General features: G+C 31.2%; 1 protein-coding gene across 1 annotated transcript; it reads right to left on the reverse strand.

Moving 5' to 3' along the window:
* Positions 1 to 7,173: 7,173 nt before the first annotated feature.
* Positions 7,174 to 9,498, reverse strand: LOC125821844 (transcription factor bHLH112-like). Its single transcript, XM_049501208.1, has 7 exons — positions 9,173 to 9,498; positions 8,277 to 8,871; positions 7,961 to 8,071; positions 7,765 to 7,830; positions 7,619 to 7,684; positions 7,480 to 7,530; positions 7,174 to 7,387 (listed from the first exon to the last, which is right to left on the reverse strand). The coding sequence occupies exons 1-7, from the start codon at positions 9,469 to 9,471 to the stop codon at positions 7,253 to 7,255; spliced, it is 1,323 nt and encodes a 440-aa protein (XP_049357165.1). The 5' UTR covers positions 9,472 to 9,498; the 3' UTR covers positions 7,174 to 7,252.
* Between the last annotated feature and the right edge of the window lie 10,712 nt (positions 9,499 to 20,210).

Here is a 20,210-nt window from a genome sequence, read left to right on the forward strand (position 1 = left end):
AATAAGCGTCGTTTAAACTCTTATAATATACCATATATACAAGGTATCATTTACCAAGTTAACTCTATTCCCAAGTGAAATTGATCTCCTCATTCACTTTTTTTTATCTCTACCTTGTTCATTTCCTATTGTCTCTAAAGTCTGCTGGACACATTATTTTCAGCATGACTTGTAGAAGGATTTCAATAAAAACAACCACTTTAATAATTGGTGGCGGCAACTTGCAGCCTTTTAAATGTTAAGGCTTTCTCCTTACAAGTTATTCTATTTATTTTGGTGTTCCCTCTTCTAGAAGATTATAATATAAGATGGGATAATTTACACACTTCGTTTATATAAGATCATAATATACAAGTTAGAAATTCGAGTCTACTCTCACTGTCAATGAGACATATTCCACACTTCCAAGCAGTATATACCGAACGAAAACTTCATTCTCGATTCTTGTTGTGAAAATCTTTTATTTGCTTTTCTACGATGAAAGTTTGGTTCAGTTCTAAACTTCTAATAAACTTATTTTGTATCTCTAACATTAGGAAGATTGGGAGGGATCAAGTTTCATAAATTTTGAAGTTTAAAACTAAAGAAATTTTGTTTTTCTTAAATTATTATAGTTTTTATCTAATATTTTGAGTGATTAATTGAAAAATCTATAAAAAAAAAAAATTTGAAATCTTATTTCGTTAATAAGTGTAAAATTCTCTAACTAATATATAAGCATGGTAGAATTTTATTTGGGCTTAATTGTTGGCCTGCTAATGAACTACAAACCACAAAAGTGAAAGAAAAAGGGTCCAAGCCCCAAGGAGGAGCAAAGTTATTGGTCTTATTCTTTGCATTCATCTATAGTGAAATCATAGCACATATGCCTGGACTAGACCCAATCCCAAAAAAAAATAAAAAAAATAATAATAATAAAAAATAATAATAATAATAATACATATATATATATATATATATATATATATATATATTATTCGTTTATTTCAATTTGTTGTTTTATTTTTGTTTTTAGTCTGTTTTTTAAAAATACTCTCTCTGTCCTAATTTATGTGACACTTTTCATTTTTCGAGAGTCAAACCGTTTAAGTTTGACCGGAAATTTGCGCACGAAATCTTTAAAAAAAATATAAATGAAACTTATATATTTATAAACTACGTGAAAAGTACTATAATTCACGATAATTGACAATTCAAAATATTTAAAAAATTAACAGTCAAAGATAAACTTATTTGAATCTCAAAATTCAAAAAATGTCACATAATTGAGACGGAAGGAATACCACTTTTCATATTGAGTAACTCTTAATTTAACATCCTATATGACATATTTACTATCATAAAATTCAAATATCATTTTGGTACATTACACACACTTTAGACAAACAAATTAAGACATAAAGGAATAATACTTAATTGTTGAAAAGAGAAGTAAACTTGCCAATTAAGTTGCACTCAACTAAGTAAATCCCATCCACTACAACCGTCCACAAGGTTCCCAAATTAATACGTAAATCGAAAAGAGAAGTGAACTTGCAAATTAATAGGAGTTTTTTAGGGATGGATTAGCTGGAGATTTTCGATAAATTTCACGTTTTCTAATAGCGAATTCAACATAAATGAATTGTTAACATTTTATATGGTCTAAAATGAATGAATTTTTCAAAGTTTAAGAATGTATAATTATTATTTTTCCAGAATTGTTCTTCTTTTTAATGGGGGGTTTTGAACTACTTTTAAATTTTAAAAAAATGACTATTTTTACTTTTAAGAAGAGCTTGAGAAGAATCAAAGGATAATACTCAGAAATTGTCCTTTAATTAATGTCCTTAAATATATTTCTTAAAGGTGTGTCATACCCCTAACATTTCATTTATGTTGGATTAGAGATTAGAGAGAGTAATATTTCCTTCTCACCGATGATGAAGCGAGATATTTCAACAAGAAGATTTAATTTTTTTGAACGTATGACCTAAAATAGTTTTAGAAGTTAGAGTGGGTAAAAATCTATATTGATCGGGAAATGGACTGATGGTCTCCTTGTATGAACATATGCAATCCACCCTTTTTGAGCTAACTTTTGGAGTTGAGTTAGGCTCAGATGTCATATATTTACATGGTATTAGAGTCAGGTACATCCTCGTTTGGACTCTCGGTCCATGCTCCAGTTGGGCATGGGCGTGAAGGGGGGTGTTAGAGTGGGTAAAAGTCTCACATTTGTTGGGAATGCGCTGATGGTCTCTTTATATGGACTTAGGCAATCATTCCCTCATGAACTAGTTATTGGGATTGAGTTAGGTCCAGGTACCATATCTTTACAAGAACTATCTTAGTTACACTGAACACTTTTCTTCTATCGAGGGGATTCAAAAGTATATATATAAAAAAAATTAGTTCTGCCTAATTAATTTGCACGGTATGATTTTCCAACCGTCAATCGCGAGCTAGTGTTTAACATGTTGGAACAGTAAAAATGTAGGTAGGGCAGAATTATATTAATGTTTTGATGGCTATATATTCCAATTAATTCTCAGTGGGAAAGTACTTGAAGATGTGATTCAAAGTTGAAGAAAGCAAATGAACTTTTTATGAAAATTAAACTTATGCTTGAAGAGAGTCTAAGAGAACTTTGCAATGATTAGCCAAAACAAGAAAAAAAAGCTACCATCTTTGCCTACTAAAGTCAGACTACTCAAACATCTATATACTTTATTAACATCAAATGATGCTTTTTTTTTCCTCTGTATATATATACTATTCCTTCTTTTCTGTTTTTCCAAAACTATTCCTCTAAGTTATAGGAGTAATAATATCTTGGAGATATATTGTAGGGGGATCTCATATTGTGATGATCCAGAGCCCAGTCATGTTCTTCTATTCTCTATTCATTCATGACAAGCCCACCTCACCTTTTTCAAAAGGTGTGGGCCGGCTAAATCAATTCAAAAATATTTCTAACATAGTTCCAGTCTACATGATTTATTTTAAAAGGTCTCAAATTATTAAGAGTATTCTTATATTTTTTATATATATAGCTTTTTTTATGTGAGATTTTGTTCGTGCACTTAATTATGATCTTTCTCTCAAAACTAAGTTTTTTTGCACGCCTATCATCAAGATTCATTGGCTAATCTGAGATTCACAGAGTGCCAATTAGATCATCCGAATATTTCTGATCATCAAAGCGCACTAACTTTTATCTATAGGTGTCACAAAGCTATAGGTACTTGATGATCACCAAAGCCCATAGGCTTTTTATTTTGTATATGTATACCTCTGACTTCTAGCTTACGAATAAAGATAGTAATTCAGTACTCCATAAATCAGTAATAAGTCGGGCCCAATGAGTTAATATCTCATATGGTCACTCAACTTATATTTTTTTTCACAGAAAGTCACTCAAGTTTCATTTATATCTCCAAAGTCACTCAACTATGGATTTTTCTCACAGAAAGTCACTCAACTAATAGTTCTTTTCATAGAAAGTCACTCAATTTTCTTTTATAACTTCAAAGTCACTCAACTATGAATATTTTACCTACAAAGTCACTCAACTATTTATATTTCTTTTAGAAAGTCACCCAATCAATTTAAATATATTTTCATTAAATTTTGTTGAAATACAATTATTGTTTCAAACTATTTTTTAGAGAAATAATAACTATTGTGAACCTAATACAAAAATAATAAGATTTACACGGTAGCATTTTTTTAATCGAAAATGATGTATTGCACTGTATCCACCGTTACTAGTGCTGGTGCCTGGCAGCATAACATTTTTATTTTAAAAATCGTTTTAATAAATTGGTATTTAAACAAAATTAAATAAAATAATTAAAATGAGTATCTTACTATTTGTTTTTGTTAAGAAATCAGTTTAAAATAAAAATTGTGTTTCAATAAATTTTAAAAAATAATTAAAATGAGAATCTTATTATTTTTTAAGAAATTAGTTTAAAACAAAAATTATGTTTTAATAAAATAATTAAAATGAGCATCTTATTATTATTTTTAAAAAATAAATATTTTTCAACAAATTTTAATGAAAACATATTTAAATTGGTTGGGTGACTTTCTAAATGAAATATCAATAGTTGAGTGACTTTGTAAGTAAAATATTCATAGTTTAATGACTTTGGAGTTACAAAAGAAAGTTGAGTGACTTTCTATGAAAATAACTATTAGTTGAGTGACTTCCTGTGAGGAAATTCCATAATTGAGTAACTTTGAGGTTATAAATGAAAATTGAGTGACTTTCTGTGAAAAGAAGTATTAGTTGAGTGACCATATGAGATATCAACTCGGCCCAACAACATCATTACACCCTCTCCATATTGTATTATCGAACCATTAGCTATAATACTAGTTATGGTCAATAACAGTGGAATCAAAATCATAATAAATAAATAATAACCTCATATATATATGTCCAAGAAAGTATATAAGATATTTTAGTCTGTGGATGGATAAGTGAAGAACAAAGGTACAGATCCTGATGTTCTAAGGTTTGGTATAATAGCCATCAACCGATCAATTCAATTGTCATAAATTATAAAAGTTGATTGCTAGAGATACTACTAATCAACTAAAGTTATTTTTTTCTTTTGATTTCTTTTGATGAGTCGCTTGTCATAGGGATTCTTCAAGTTTAAGCTTCTCAATTAAAGATACGCAAGCATAAATAGGGGTCAATTTACGTGGTTCAAACTCTCTAAAATTATTGTACTCGGGTCAGATTTGTTAAACTATATTCTCTTAATTTTATATTAGTTGATCATTTTTCTTTTATACATATATTAAGAAATAAAAAAAAAATTACTAATTCACCCCTTAAAAAATAGGAAATTTTACAAACAAATGTGAACACTTATAAAAAGAATTAATCGTAAGTAATATAAGAAAATTTCAATTAATATTTTCTTAATTTAATAGGGTGGACAACTAATAAGAAATAATTATTTAGTAGGATGATCGATTAATATAGGACGAATAGAGAGAGTACTATTTTAAAAGTATTTGACAACTATCGATTGATATTTTAAGTCTGAGCAATATATATGGGGTAAAACATTACTACCTCAATCTTACACTTTCAGCTTGAGATTTAATTTTTTTTAACTTTGGCCGTTTATTTAACGCAGAATCTATTAATTCTTCAAAATAAAGTTTATTTCCTTCATTTCTAGTTGTTTTTTTCTATTATATGTTTGTCATATTTTGACTTAACACTGAATTTAAGAAAGTAATGAAGATTTTTGTATCGCATGGTCTTAAATTAAAGATATATCAAATATATTTATAAAATATCCTTTAATTTTAGGGTCTCAAACATGTCACGTATAAATTAAATTTGAAATTAAAAAGTTGTTAAAAAAGAAAAAGACATTTTTTTTCAAATGAACTAAAAAGAATGTAGGACAAACAAATTAAAAATACTATAAATTATAATAATATCTATTTAAAAAGACATATGAAAGTATAATAATCTTATAAAAGCCATGTCACGTTTTTGACATTCATAAACGGAACACCATCACGACTAAGAAAATATAATTACTATTATCTTAGGCCCTTTAACGTTTAGAAAACGTTTCATTCTCACTTTCCTGAAGTCTTCATTTTAATTCAGTCCACTTATTTAACTTCATAATTATTCTCAAGTCATCTACTTCCACTTATTATTATTATTAGTTAATCCGATTATTGATAAATCATTATTTAATTCGTCTCCAACAATTATTAACTATCCTATATATCTGTACTATTTGAGATGTAAAAGGTGGGGTGGATCAACTTATTATTAAACTTCAACACGTTAATTACTTTGCTTAACATGCATTATGTCTAAATCCTATTTTATAATATATCTACAAACGTTCAAATAATAGAAAATCTTTCAGTAGGACCAACTAAATCGTTACTGATAATACCTTAAGAATGGTGATACACACAATTTAACATTAAATTGTCTTATGTGAGGTAACTTTAATCTTTTCTAAACTAAGGATAATTAGAAACTAAGAGATAAATTAGTTCTTGAATTTTCTAAACTGAACAAGTAAAACTGGACGATAACTATTGTCTATCTTTAATATAGTAGACAATTAAAAGTGAACAAAGAAAATAGCAAGTTAAAGATTTGAGTCACCCAGAATATATAAAGTTGGAGAAGACGTTAAATCCTTCAAGCTGGCTGGGAAAATATGACTTGTAGGATTTCTTCTAAAATATTTAAAGATGAATTATGTGTTTAGAATATGACAAGAAAACTTTAAAGCTAAACCTAATCTAGCTTAAAGAAAGGATAGAATTTCTGCACCAAATAATTATATAGTACTTATATAAATAAATTAAATTAATAAGACTTTTCATATTCCATGGTTGTTCAAGTAGGATTTTTAGTTTGGTGTAAGCCATAGGTTTTGTGGTGGGGGGGTAGGGGGGTTGTGTAGTATGGCCGCCAAGACAATTTGAATCACATAAAAATGGTTATAAATAGTGGGTTATGCCCGACCCGACCCACTAGCTTGAAAACAAGAATTCTCAGAGATTATCCTAAAAGTATAATCAGTGGGACTCCCCCTCTGACTTCCACTACACACATTACATTACAAATTCTAAACAAATCAAAAGCTATGAATTTTCTATTTTTGTTTAAATTTCTTTTTTATAATCGTGAAGTTTGAATTAATTTACACGCATCTCAACTGATTCAATAAAATACCAACTATCTCCCACTCAGATCAGCAATAATACTCTGTCTATCAAGACATAAACAGATAAGAAAAAATTACATAGTAATATTTTTGTCTTCACTCAAATTTAAACATGAAACCTCATTTATTGATTCATAGATAAATTAAAGAGTGGGAAAAGAACAACAAGGAAAAAGAAAGAGAAGTCATGATAACTCATACGACCATTTTAAATATATAAATATTTAGAAACAGGAACAAAAAGTTCCTTATGATGTGCTAAATTCAGCCCAACCAAGAGCAACAAATTAAAACAACAAGTTACATAAAACATAAACACAAATGTGTAGTCTTAGCTAAATTTAGCACTTGTTCCTGTTCCTAATCCAAGCCGATTATTAATTAATTAATGTCATTACAGCTCTACACTTAATCTTCTCTATAATCATGTACTTAGCCTACCAACACATCATTCTGCCTGTAGATATGGCCCAGCTAGCATTGGCTGTCAATACTCACTTTCCCTTTTCTTACCTAAAAATGAAATCACTTCGTCTCTACCTGAACGTACCACCAAAATTTGGAGTCCAAAAATCTGTACTAGTTTCAGTTGCTACTGGAAAAGTACTCGATATCGGTACCAGGCACAATCCTCGGCTCCTCAAATCTTCTTCCTTAACCTTATCAACAATCTGTCAATAACATTTTTACGTCACTTAAAAGATAACTACATGTATGTCACATTTAGTAAGTAGCTAAGATTTAATTTATCGATATGTTTTACCTGTTGGTGTTGAGTGGTTGATCCATTTTTCAAATAAGGAGTACTAAGAGCCTGAAATTAAATAAAAACAAAGAACATGTAATTAGTTTAATTTGAGTTTTCTTGAATCATTATTTATTAATTTGAGTAATTAACGTACATTGACTTGATCATGGAGAAACTTGATGTACTCAATAGCTTCATGGAGAACTGAAGCTGTATCAGTCTGAAATTAAAATAATTAGAGTTATTAATTAAAAAAAAATGATGATAATTTTGTTAGTTGGAAAAAATCGAAATATTTACCTTTCCGAAAGGTGAAACCAATTGCTGGAGAGCAGTAATACGGTCCCCCAATTTCTCTTTTCTGACCTGATGATAACAAAAAAAGCTGAAAAATTCTCATCCATTTCTTTGGACAAAGCAATCATTTTACTTATTAAAAGAAAAAGCTTCAATCTTTAGTCTAAAGTTGGATTGCATAGATATTTTTGTCCTTTACCTTAAAAGTTGGCAATGGTGATGGTGTCTCTATTCTTGCCCTCTTCAATGTTGCTTCATTATTCACACTTTTCTTAGTCACCCTCGATTCTCTTAAATCTTCAACTTTACACTGAAAATTTTGTAAAAAAACAAATGCTCAATTAATCATTTTATCCTAACAACAATAATCTGATTGTATAAATACTTTTTAGATCGTCAGTGAATAAAACTTACTAAGTACTATATACTATGAACAGTACTAGTTGAATTGTATTGATGGTGCAAAAAATATTTATGATTTTTAGTGTATGCAACTTAAATTCGTATGTATTTACCTTTGGAGTAACGTTAGGAGCTCTGGAATTCTCGTTAAATGTTGGTGACTGGAGAATTTGTGGATGCATAAGATTACCGCGCATATTGTTTAAGGATGTGGCTGATGAAGTATTGTAGAGAGAAGTGGTAGCATTAAGAGAGTAATTTGGAAAATGATCAGAAGGTGTACTTTGTTTTGGTATCAACAAGGAATTAGGGAATTTAGGCATAGAAGGTGAAAAGTCATTCAAATCTGGCCTGTAGTTTAAGGATGATGTTGGGAAATTCATTGGTTGGTTGTTATTAGTATTAGCAAACAAAGATTGTTGTAATTGTTGTTGTTGAGGAGGAGGAGGATCATTATCAAATAAAGTTTGAAGTAAAGCTGAAGGATAATTAGAGAAAGATGAATTCATTGGAAAGGTTGAAGAAATTTGATCATGATGATGAGTATTAGTTGAGCTAGTGATTGGATGATTCATTCCTAAAGTGAAATCTTGTTTAAATGAGTTGCTTGAACAATCAACCCCACTTTCTTGTTGGTAATTCATGCTTGAATTTAGGTCTTCTTGTAGTATTGAAGGATAACTACTTTCACTCCTATCATTTCCATGCCTGCATATACAAAATTTCAAGAAAAAAAAAGTTATGAATAAAAACAACAAAATTGACTTCTTTAAGCCTTTATAGAGAAAAGAAACCCTTTTTTTCCCCATAGAAATGAAAGAATATCTCCTTTATTCCCCTTTTTTTCTCCATCATCTCACAACAATAACTAGTATAGTACTTCTTCTTCAACCTCAATCAATTTAGGATCGACTGTATAAATTCTCACTCATCTCATACAAATATTATACATACAACAACTTAGACTAAAAATAATACGAAATATATATATAGTAATAAAAATGCTTACATCAAGGTATGACTCCAATTATTATGATCTGATGTTGATGAAGAATTAAGGCCAATACCCAAGATTTGTAGAGTGGAATCATGTTTAGGTAATTCTTGAAGAACAACAGATTCATCAGAATTACCAGATTCATCGTTAGACCTACAGGAAGATTTCATATCCAACAAATGATCATTTGTCCATGCAAAATTAGAGTTCCCTAAAGGAACTGAAGATGCACATAGTGATGAACCAAATATACTTCTACTTGAATTCCACCAGTTTCCTCCACAAACACTTGCTTGATATTCATCAGCCATAACTTATTTGTTTTTATTCACTCTCGTAAATAATTATAACTTCTTTGCTCTCTTCTTCTCCTTAGCTTCAATAAAGCTCGAGTAGTCGTAATATATAGTACTTGTGTGTTTTGTATTACATGAAACTGAATTTATGAACTGAGAGTTGTATTTATATATATAGGTGTATAATATAGGGGTGGGGGTGGGGAGGTGAAACTACCGGAATCTGGTTGACATTGTAAAAAGAGAGAAGATGATTAGACAAAGCAAAGGGAGAGAGATCAGGGGCATATAATTAAATTATGACTACAAAAGATTAAAGGAATTTTGGATCGAATTTTCTTACTATTATTTTATTTCCCTACTTTACACCTACTTATATTATTATATACACTCTTTCTCTGTTTCAATTTATTTGTCCTGCTTTATATTTGTCTATATCAAAAAGAATGCTTTTTTAGAATTTTTTATATTTCAACTTTACTTATTTAATACATAAGATTAAGAAGCATTTTAGTAAATTTAATATATCTTTAATTAAAAAATATTTTTTTCTTGACCTTCTTGTCTAATCAAAATAGAACCAACGAATAGAAATCTTTAATTAAAGAAAAGTTTACTAGGGTCGTTTTATAATACTTTTTTTTCTACAAAGTGTCTATAGTCCATATTAAAGCCCGATTAACTTTTGATCACATATTACAGGGTTCGTTTAGGGATAGCGCTCTCAATAAAAAAATTATATATGCTCAAGCCTCGAATTCAAGACCTCTAGTTAAAAATGAAATAATCTCACCATTGCATCACAACCGTTATCATTTTATAATATTAATGAAAGAATTGTTATATTTCGATGGATTGTGGTTGCTTATTAATAAAGGATGAGATTTAATAGGAAATGATGGTGAAGTTTGATTGGCTGACACGTCACATTTTAAGGAGGAATAAATGTAGCTTTTAGTGTTGTTAAAATTCTACGGCTCAAATTTTTTATACTTTCGGAACCGAAATTTCAGGACCATATAACCCTATTGTTTTATCAGCCCCTTTTTCCCTTCTTAATTTCCCATACTTCACTTTCAAGTTTGATTGTGATGTTTTTCTATTATTATTTTTTGTTTTTTTTCCTTCTTCAATATATTTATATATTATCGATATACAAAAGTTAAACTTGATAGGATTAGTGATACATAATTAAAGAAGAAAACATAAAATATGAAAAAATTATAATTTTAGCAGGTTACCAGTTTAATGTTTAGAATTACAAATTTTATATTTTAAAAATATTCGGTTATAAATATAATTTGAATAACGAATACTGTAAAAAATATTTACCTAATACTTAACATATACTACTATAATTTAAAGGCTAATTTTTGTTGGGAGTGGATAATATACTTGGCGCTTTGGCGGTGTGAAAGGTTACTATTACCTCACCTAACATTAGTCTAATTTGTTTTTCCAGATTAAGAATTTGCATCATTACTTTTACTTCTAGTATTGGATATTTGACCATATTATACTATTACAGTAGGTGTCATTTTATTGAGTCCGGAGCCAAAAGAGCAAAAATATTTGTCAAAAATTCCAAAAGAGCACATCAAATTTTTTAAAATTAAAAGGGAAAAATCGCTCCTGATTTTCCTCTAACACATATTAACGCCGTGTACTCCGTTAAAAATAAAATCGCTACCAGGCCAGCGATTTTTGTTCAATTTTTCTTTACTTTTTTTTTCCACTAAATCCGCTGGCACAACAACGATTTTTTAACTCTAATATGTTTTCCTCCAACTAATATCGCTGCTATGGCAGCGTTTTCATAGAAAAAAACAATTGGCAGTTTTTTTGGAAAATCGCTGCCTTGGCAGTGTTTTCCATAAAAAAAAATTGAAAATCTTTTCTTAATTATTTTTTTTAAGTTTTATGAACGAACAATTATTTTTTTTAAAAATTGCTAACAGAGAACTTGATTCCACCCAAAATTTTGGACTAGACATAAAATCATCAAAATGAGGCACGAACTTTAATCGATGTCAAATTAAATGTTGACTAGTTGATAAAAATTTCAAAAAATAAAATAAAAGAATATTTCTACCAAAATCGCAGCCAAGGCAGCGATTTCAAGATATATATATATTTTTTTATAAAAAGCTGTTAAATGGCTGAAAATTGCTGCCTAATTCGACACCGATTAAAGTTCGTGCCTCATTTTGATGATTTCTACGTCGAGTCCAAAATTTTGGATAGAATCAGGCTCCCTGTCAGCAATTTTTTTTTTAAATAATTGTTCTTTCATAAAACTTAAAAAAAATAATTAAGAAAAGATTTTCAATTTTATTTTTATGGAAAACGCTGCCAAGGCAGCGATTTTTCAAAAAAAATGCCAATTTTTTTTTATGAAAACGCTGTCATAGAAGCGATATTAGTTGGAGGAAAAAATATTAGAGTTAAAAAATCGTTGTTGTTGTAATTGCATATTATGATAGAATCATCAAATCTTATTATGATGCTAATGACAGGAACTATCATTCTTAAGGACCGTATAATATATATATTTGGCATAGTAAGGACATATACAGCAACAACAGTTCTATCTACATTCGCAGGAGAGGCGCAAATGTCATGATTCGGAGAAGAGGGAACACCGACACCCGTAGGAGAGGCAACTTTGCAAGCATCCACTTGGGAGTCGCAAGTATGATTATCCAAAGATGAAAATGTATCTTGAGAGGACGCAGCAGGAACAGTTCTATCGACATCCGCAGGAGAGGCATCCGCTTGGGAGTCGCAAGTACGATTATCCAAAAGAGAAGATGTATTTTGAAAGGAGGCAGCAACAACATTTCTATCTACATCCGCAGGAGAGGTGCAAATGCCATGATCCGGAGAAGAGGGAACACCAACACCCGTAAGAGAGGCATCTTTGCAAGCATCCACTTGGGAGTCGCAAGTACGATTACCCAAAGGAGAAGATATATCTTGAGAGGAGGCAGCAACAACAGTTCTATCGACATCCGCATGAGAAGTGCAAATGTTATGATCCGGAGAAGAGGGAACGACATCTTAAAAATGAAAAAGAAAATATTTGTTACATATTATTGGTGATTTATCATTAACTAAAATTACTTCAGCCATAATACCATTCAAATCCAAAATAAGAAGCTTTTTACCTGTGCTTATCCCCAACACAACTACACTTGTGAGTATTTGTTCCTTTTGCACTTCAAATAACAAGATGAATCGTGCTATTTGAGCATTACTCTGGAAAAGAAAACCCAATTTAAAGAAATTACTACTAAGAAAGTGTCCACAAAAATACTTCTTGAAGCATATAAATGAGATTTCACTACTTACCTGATCAAAAGGAATTTTTTCTCCCCTTGCATAAAACTCAAAGTACTTGCAAAGAAAAACTCCACAACTTAAAGTATCAGACTGACATGGATTATTTCCCATCGTGATTATTTTGAATTGGAAAGCATTAATAGAGTTCTCCAATAATTGAATCTGAAAATATAATGTTAGTTTGAGTATTTCAAATAATTCGTACTTCAATAGATAATTGAATACATACCAATAAAAAAATCAATGGCTTATAATATTCCACGCATGTAAACACGGATTCAAAAATGTGAATACTCTTTTTTTCCAGGTCAGCACATGCTCCAAAGAAGTGATTCTCAACCAGCATTGAAAGAAAAATCTTGATGAAACAAAAACAACTGGAGTTATACTCATGCTTTAGCATGTGTCATAGATTTTGTCTATTTTCCTTACCTTTCTGTGGTTTTCATTATGTTTGTGTAATTTTTTAAAATTTATCTCCTGTGAAGGAAAATTGCCGATACTACACATCTAGAACCAAAGAAATGAAGTTACTTTACATGGATGATGTACATTACCAAGGAAATACATGATGACAGTTAGATTTAACATATGAAATGCAAGACGCTGTAGAAATAGGAATCTTTGAATTTGCGACTCAAAATATCAAAAAACTTTCAAGCACCTGCAATAAAGAATTATTAACTGTATTAAATATGAATTTAATAAACATTATTTCATCTCTTAAGCAAACAAATTAGCTATCTAAATAGTACATCTCTAAAGCAAGCAAATTAACTATCTACAGAGGACACAATTACCTCAGTGCTGAGCCACGCGTTTGTATCAGAATATTTTTCCAGTTTAAACAAAAGTTCCTTCTTTTTCATTTTCTTAACACTCTACCATTTGTCCAACAGAAGAGACAAAATGTCATTATTATGTTAATGAAAACAACTTAAGCTCAACCTATTGTAATTTATCACCTTTTGCGGATCAGTTAAATGACATGATCTCGAAACACATATCAATTTTTTTCACCCTAGAAAAAGAAATCTATAAGAAAGAATAAGATATGAGAACATGATCCCAGAAGACATTTCAAGAATTTCAAACTAAAATATGGCATTCTTGCAATTACCTATCTAATTTCTTCAATATCTTCCAAGCATCAGTGACATTCTTTTTATTCTTATCTTATTGGTTCATCTTGACAAAGCAGATTTCTGGAGAGAACTGATCAACAATACTTGGGTGATCAACCATTTTCTTCTTCGCCAGCATATCTGGTTGACCATCACCCACGTTATCGGTGTTTATTGATTCTTCTACAATGACACGCAAATCACTCACTGTGTCACTCAACTTGTTCACTTTTGCATCCAAAACATCCAATTTTTTATTTATCATGTTCATCCCACTAGACATCTATTTACATAATTCAATAATGTCTGAAAGTTTGTCACTCAAATTTGCATATTCACCAACTCCCTCCAGTGGTTGTCTACTACTAACAGTTTCATGCATCTTATGATCTGTAGCAACCACAGGCCTTCCATCAATTTCTTTTTGCTCTGGTGGTTGGCTATTACTAATTGTTTCATGCATGTTATGATCCGTAGCAACCATAGGTCTTCCATCAATTTTTTTGATCAACTCATCCATTTTAAGATCCATCTTATCTTTCAAATCCTTCCAATTAATCAAATACGATTTTTCTGACTCCACAGTAATAGGAATCAGAGTAGGATGCATTACAACCTATATGAAAATAAATTGTCCAACAAAATCACAATAATAAAAACTTCTAGAATGAAAGTTTGATCAAGGGCAAAGGCAACATGGATTAAACTTGGAGATGACAATACTAGATATTTTTATTCTGTCATATCACATAATCTCTTATTGTAATATTTTGTATAAGACTATTTCTAAGATGATACGTGTTAGACTGAAGGAGGCTGTTAATTTCATTGCAGCAGAGAATCAAGCTGCATTTGTACAAGGAAGGTCTCTTGTCAATTATGTGCGTATTTGGCATGACCTGCTAAGACATTATAATAGGAAGACATCTTTAAGATGTTTGATGAAGATTGATTTGAGAAAGGCGTATGACATGCTGGATTGGGGTTTCTTACAGGAAGTACTTGTAGGTTATGGTTTTCCTTCTGATTTTATCAATATTGTAATGACTTGTGTAACTTTCACTTATTTCACTGTAAAGGTGAATGGGGAGGGCCATGGTACTTGCAGTCTGTTAATAGAATCAAGAAAGATATTCAACACTTTTAGTTCACTTAAGGATATCATGAGAGGTTGGTATACGCAGGAGAGATACATCTTAAATTCGACAGGAAAGTATTCCATCTCGCAGAGCTATATGGCTATCCTAGGGAGAAAAGAAAAGATTGATGTTGCTGGGTTAATATGGAAAAAAATCATGGAAAATATGGAGCCCCCATGCAATGGGCTTGGGGGCAATGATCTACAGTACATTGAGGACATGTAATTGGAAGTTGTTCAAAGGAAAATATGTATATATAAAGAGGGTCATCAAGCAAATCAAAGAAGAGTTGATGATGAGACTGACGATAACTAGTTTAAATAAGAAAATTCATAGAAATGAAAGATTGCACCAAAAAAACTTAAGTATTCACCTTGTTTTTTTTTAATACTAATGCCACTTTCTCATAATCTGAAATTAACGATTTTTTAGCAAACCATCGGAGCAATCTAGGAAGTGGCGAGGGAGATTGTGTTAATAGTTTTCCAAAAGTCTCTCCTAGTATAGGAATTGCTTCAGAAGCCTATACCTGTATTGAAAACAAAAATAATATTAAATAATATTAGCATAAATTTAAGTTCGATATATACTGTCATGAAATTCAATATCTCACCATAAAAGCCCAAGAGAACCCTTGTAAGTTGATGCTTGGCTTCAATTTTTTGGACTTACTATCCATACTTGAGCAAGCACTGTGCAGAAAGTTGATTGTAATCTCAAATGAAATCTTACCCCAAGGATATTCATTGAATTGAGCCAAGTTTCTCACCATATTAATATAATTTGAATCAACAATTCTCTTACGGTCACCAGCACACAAGAAACAACTAGCAAACCAAACCAAGGCAATCTTAAACTTCGTTTCTGGATCAAATCTTTTAGATTCAAATAAACCCTCTAATTCTAAGCCCTGTACATTACCTTTCTTGCTCAACAATCTTGAAAACTTTTTTGCCTTCTTTTTATCATATAAACACTCAATAGATGAAATTTCTCCATAGTTCAATCCCGTAATCAGAGCAAACTCCTTCATGCCAAATCGAATTGGCTTACCCATAATCAGGAACCAAATATCTTTTTTTTTGCCGCAAGAAATTCTCCGCAGTAGAATATAGTGAAGGATCTGGCTCAAAGTTTTTTTCTTCCAATTTTGCTCATTTACTTCTAGAAAGGAGTCAAAACACGTTTCCATAAATAGTTCGCGCACTTCTTTATTTTTTTTAATGGTTTCGATAATTTTCCAATTTGCTGAAATGTTATATGTTGCATTAATGTAATTCATGAGGTCGAATGTTGTTAAAGGGAACGGGGAGAGGTCTACCAAGGTAGTATCAATATGTTCCTACAAATTAAACAAATATAGTTGGTTATTACTCCAAAATTTAAAAGTTGAAAAAATCTAAAACATGAAGGTACACCTGATTATACCCGAGCTCATGTGCAATATTTTCATTATCTAGTTGCACCATGTGCAAAATTGTTTAATCGAAGACTACAATCAAAATAAACACTCATAAGACTACAAATGGAACACATATGAAGACCTATAGCTTTCCTGTAGTATCTGCGGAGCTGGAGGACCCCGGGTTAATACAATACTGGTGAGTGGTATTGTAAAGAATATGAGCCTCACCCTGTAAATTGATTCAGGAAGAACTCACAGTTTCATTGATCAACACACAGCCATCGAAGCAGGTTATAAAGCTAGTTATTGTGCGTCAGTAAGAGTCACAATAGCTGATGGTAACTATATCATGTGTACATCTCATTGCCAAGGGGTTAAATGGAAAATGCAAGGGAGGTCCTTCCAAAAGGATATGCTTATTATTCCTCTAGGTGAATGTGACCTTGTTTTGGGGAATGACTGGACGAAAAAGTACAATCCAACCAAGTTTGATCACGAGATTAGTAAGTCCTGGTTTTCCTGATTAGAATTCCCCTATTCTTTGTGTTATCAGAAGCTATAGGCTGATTGCTTTTATTAATGACAATCCCCTGCAACTGATGATTACCCTTTTTCTGAGAATTGCCCTATGTTTGCTGATGTTTCTGCCTGGTTTTATCCTGTTTGAGGTAGCAGTGGCTCTAAAGTCCAATCTATGGTCAGTGGTCAGTGTGTACCCTCGTGCAGAACATGAGTCAAATTCCCCCATTTGGTTACCCCTTCCTGCAGATTAGTAGGTTTCTCCTGACAACCCCCATCCATCCCTCCTTACACTTCCATAGAAAGAGGCAACAATCTATCAACAATGAAGGGTTTGGGGAATTGGGAGCATTAAGTCAATACCCGTCATCTTGGAATATTGGTATTGTGGTTACTTGTGTGATCCTGAAAATCATGTATTACCTTACCAAAATTCCTTTGAGTACTTTTCATCTGTTTTGGTTCAGTCTCTGTATACTAGCTACTGAGTAATTAACCACATAAGCTAACCATTTCACCAACTAATAGAGTCAATCAACTAACGACCTAACTAGCGACAGAATTTATCAATCAATTAACCAATAGAGTCAATCAACACAACAATCTCAATATCAAATATGAACAGTCAGCACCATATCCCTTACCAACTGATAAGGAACAACCCAACCTATTAAAACATGGAACCCATTCTATCAAAACATGGAAATGCGTACTTACCATCTGTTTTGGTTCATTCTTTCTATACTTCCAGATATCAGAAAATATCGGGACCACTCTAACAATATTGCAATTCTAGATGAACCATACTATTACTAGTGCAACTATTGATTAATTAACCACCTAAGCTAACCATTTCACCAACTAATAGAGTCAATCAACTAACGACCTAACTAAGACAAAATTTATTAATCAATTAACCAATAGAGTCAATCAACTAATGATGGAAGATGCTTTGATGGAATATCAACTAGAGAAGCTCATACAGAGTCACTAGAGAAGCTAATGGATGTTACTAGAGAGGAGCTTACTGACACTATGGCTGCAGTTCGACATACAGTAACCTAACTATGGAGCTTAGTGGCATTGGACTGACACTATGGCTGTAGTTTGACTCTCTGGTATGGAGATCAGTGACCTAACTATGGAACTCAGTAACATTGTGTTAGTACAAAACATATGAACTTATTCAATCCTATGCCATCAATTTGTGGAATTATTCTTGGACACGATGTTAATATTGTAGTCGTGATCTTCCCAACCAAGGATTAACACAAGGTGTTAGAAGCTCAACTCGAGCTGTCCGTTTAGCAAATGAAGGGTGTTAGCAATTGGCACACAAATTTCAGTAACCACACTTTACACAAATTTCAGTAACCACACAAAAGAACACTAGCAAAAAGGAAAATAGATGCCAGAAATCCCTGAAGACAAAATAAGCTACTAACCAGTAGCCGTGATCTTCCCAGCCAAGGATTAACACAAGGTATTAGAAGCTCAACTCGAGCTGTTCGTTTAGAAGTGGAAGGGTGTTAGCAATTAGGACACAAATTTCAGTAACCACACTTTACACAAATTTCAGTAACCACACAAAAGAACACTAGCAAAAAGGAAAATAGATGCCATAAATCCCTGAAGACAAAATAAGCTACTAACCAATGCTCCAAGTCCAAGATCACTACTTTTCTCTGCTTTTTCCAAACATACAACTTGCCAAACATAAAAACACTCACTACCACAATCAACAACAGAACACAAAGACCAAACTTAAATGCAATAAAGAAAGCTATGATGCAATGGGCTAGGGGGAAATGATCTACCATACATGGAGGGCACAAAATTAGAAGATTGCACAAAAAAGAGGACAAACCAAAAGAAGCTCCGGCGATCGCAAGGTAAGGCAAGGTCCGGCGATTGCAAGGTAGGGTAAGTGTGGAAATATGGGAGGTGAATGGCGGCAGGGAGGTGAAATGCGGCAGAGAATTTTGAATATATCCGATGGAGGGACGAACTGTCGATATATTTAATATTTTAAATTTGGGGTTTGTTTTTAAATATATCCGATGGATAGAGGAACAATCAATATATTTAATATTTTGAATTTTGGGGTTTTTTTTAATAAAGATTACTTAAATTTTTAAAATTTACACTTTATATTGACTATATCCGATGGATAGATGAACAACCGATATATTTAAAATTTTGAATTTTGGGTTTTTATTATTTTATAAAAGATTACTTAAATTGTTAATAATTACATTTTATACCCATTGACCATGAATTTTCGGGATATGTGTACGGGGTCTCAGTTCCGAACCCGTCGGCTAGGGCTGTACAAAATCAAACCAAAAATCGAATCAAACCGCAAACCGTAAATTGAGTCAAACCTAAAAAAAATGGTTTGGTTTGACTTGGTTTCATATTAAGAAAAACCAGACTATACTTGGATTGGTTTGGTTTTAACTAAAAAAAGTCAACCCGAGACCAAACCAACCCGACATTATATATATAATTTTTAAAATTTATTTTATATATAAAAGTATTTACTTTGATGTAATTTCTAAATATTTATCCGATGGATGGACAAACTGTTCATATTTTTAATATTTTGAATTTGGAGTTTTTTTTAATATATCCGATGGATAGATGAACAATCCATAAAATTTTGAATTTTGGGTTTAATTATTTTATAAAAAATTACTTAAATTTTTAAAAATTACTCCATCTATTTCATATTAATTTTCTTTCTAAGTGATAGAAAATCATACAAGAGTATATAAATTATTTTTTTTATAAAAAATAATTGAATTGGAAGATTGATATAAGCGTAAATTCTATTGGAAATATTTGAATAAAATTTATATAAAACATTTCAAAATCGCTTAAAGGGTGTGAAACACCTCAAAAAATAAATTAATATGAAATGAAGGGAGTACATTTTATACACATTTAACTTAATTTTCTAATAATGAGAAGATTTGAATTGGGTGAAATATAATTCGGCTCATGAAATTTTGGGATATGTGCACTGGGTCTCATTCCGGACCCGTCGGCTAAGGTGTACAACAAACCAAACCAACAATCGAATCAAATCACAAACCGAGTCGAACAAAAAGAATCGACTAATAAATGACTTGGTTTCGTATTGAAAATACATAATCTAATTATATTTGAATTTTAAAAAAAAAAGATTTTTTAAATTTTAAAAATTATATTTTATACCCATTT

This window comes from Solanum verrucosum, unplaced genomic scaffold (assembly GCF_900185275.1).
Source record: "Solanum verrucosum unplaced genomic scaffold, falcon-dt-bn FXZP01000103.1, whole genome shotgun sequence".
NCBI classification, from domain to species: domain Eukaryota; kingdom Viridiplantae; phylum Streptophyta; class Magnoliopsida; order Solanales; family Solanaceae; genus Solanum; species Solanum verrucosum.

What these genes read in the sequence shown, in the direction of transcription:
- LOC125821844 (XM_049501208.1), bottom strand. Translation starts at nt 9,471, where the DNA reads ATGGCTGATGAATATCAAGCAAGTGTTTGTGGAGGAAACTGGTGGAAT. An exon ending in CTCCTAACGTTACTCCAAAG is followed by an intron (nt 8,072 to 8,276) that starts GTAAATACATAC and finishes CAAAATTTTCAG; the next exon opens with TGTAAAGTTGAAGATTTAAG. An exon ending in TTCTCCATGATCAAGTCAAT is followed by an intron (nt 7,531 to 7,618) that starts GTACGTTAATTA and finishes ATTTAATTTCAG; the next exon opens with GCTCTTAGTACTCCTTATTT.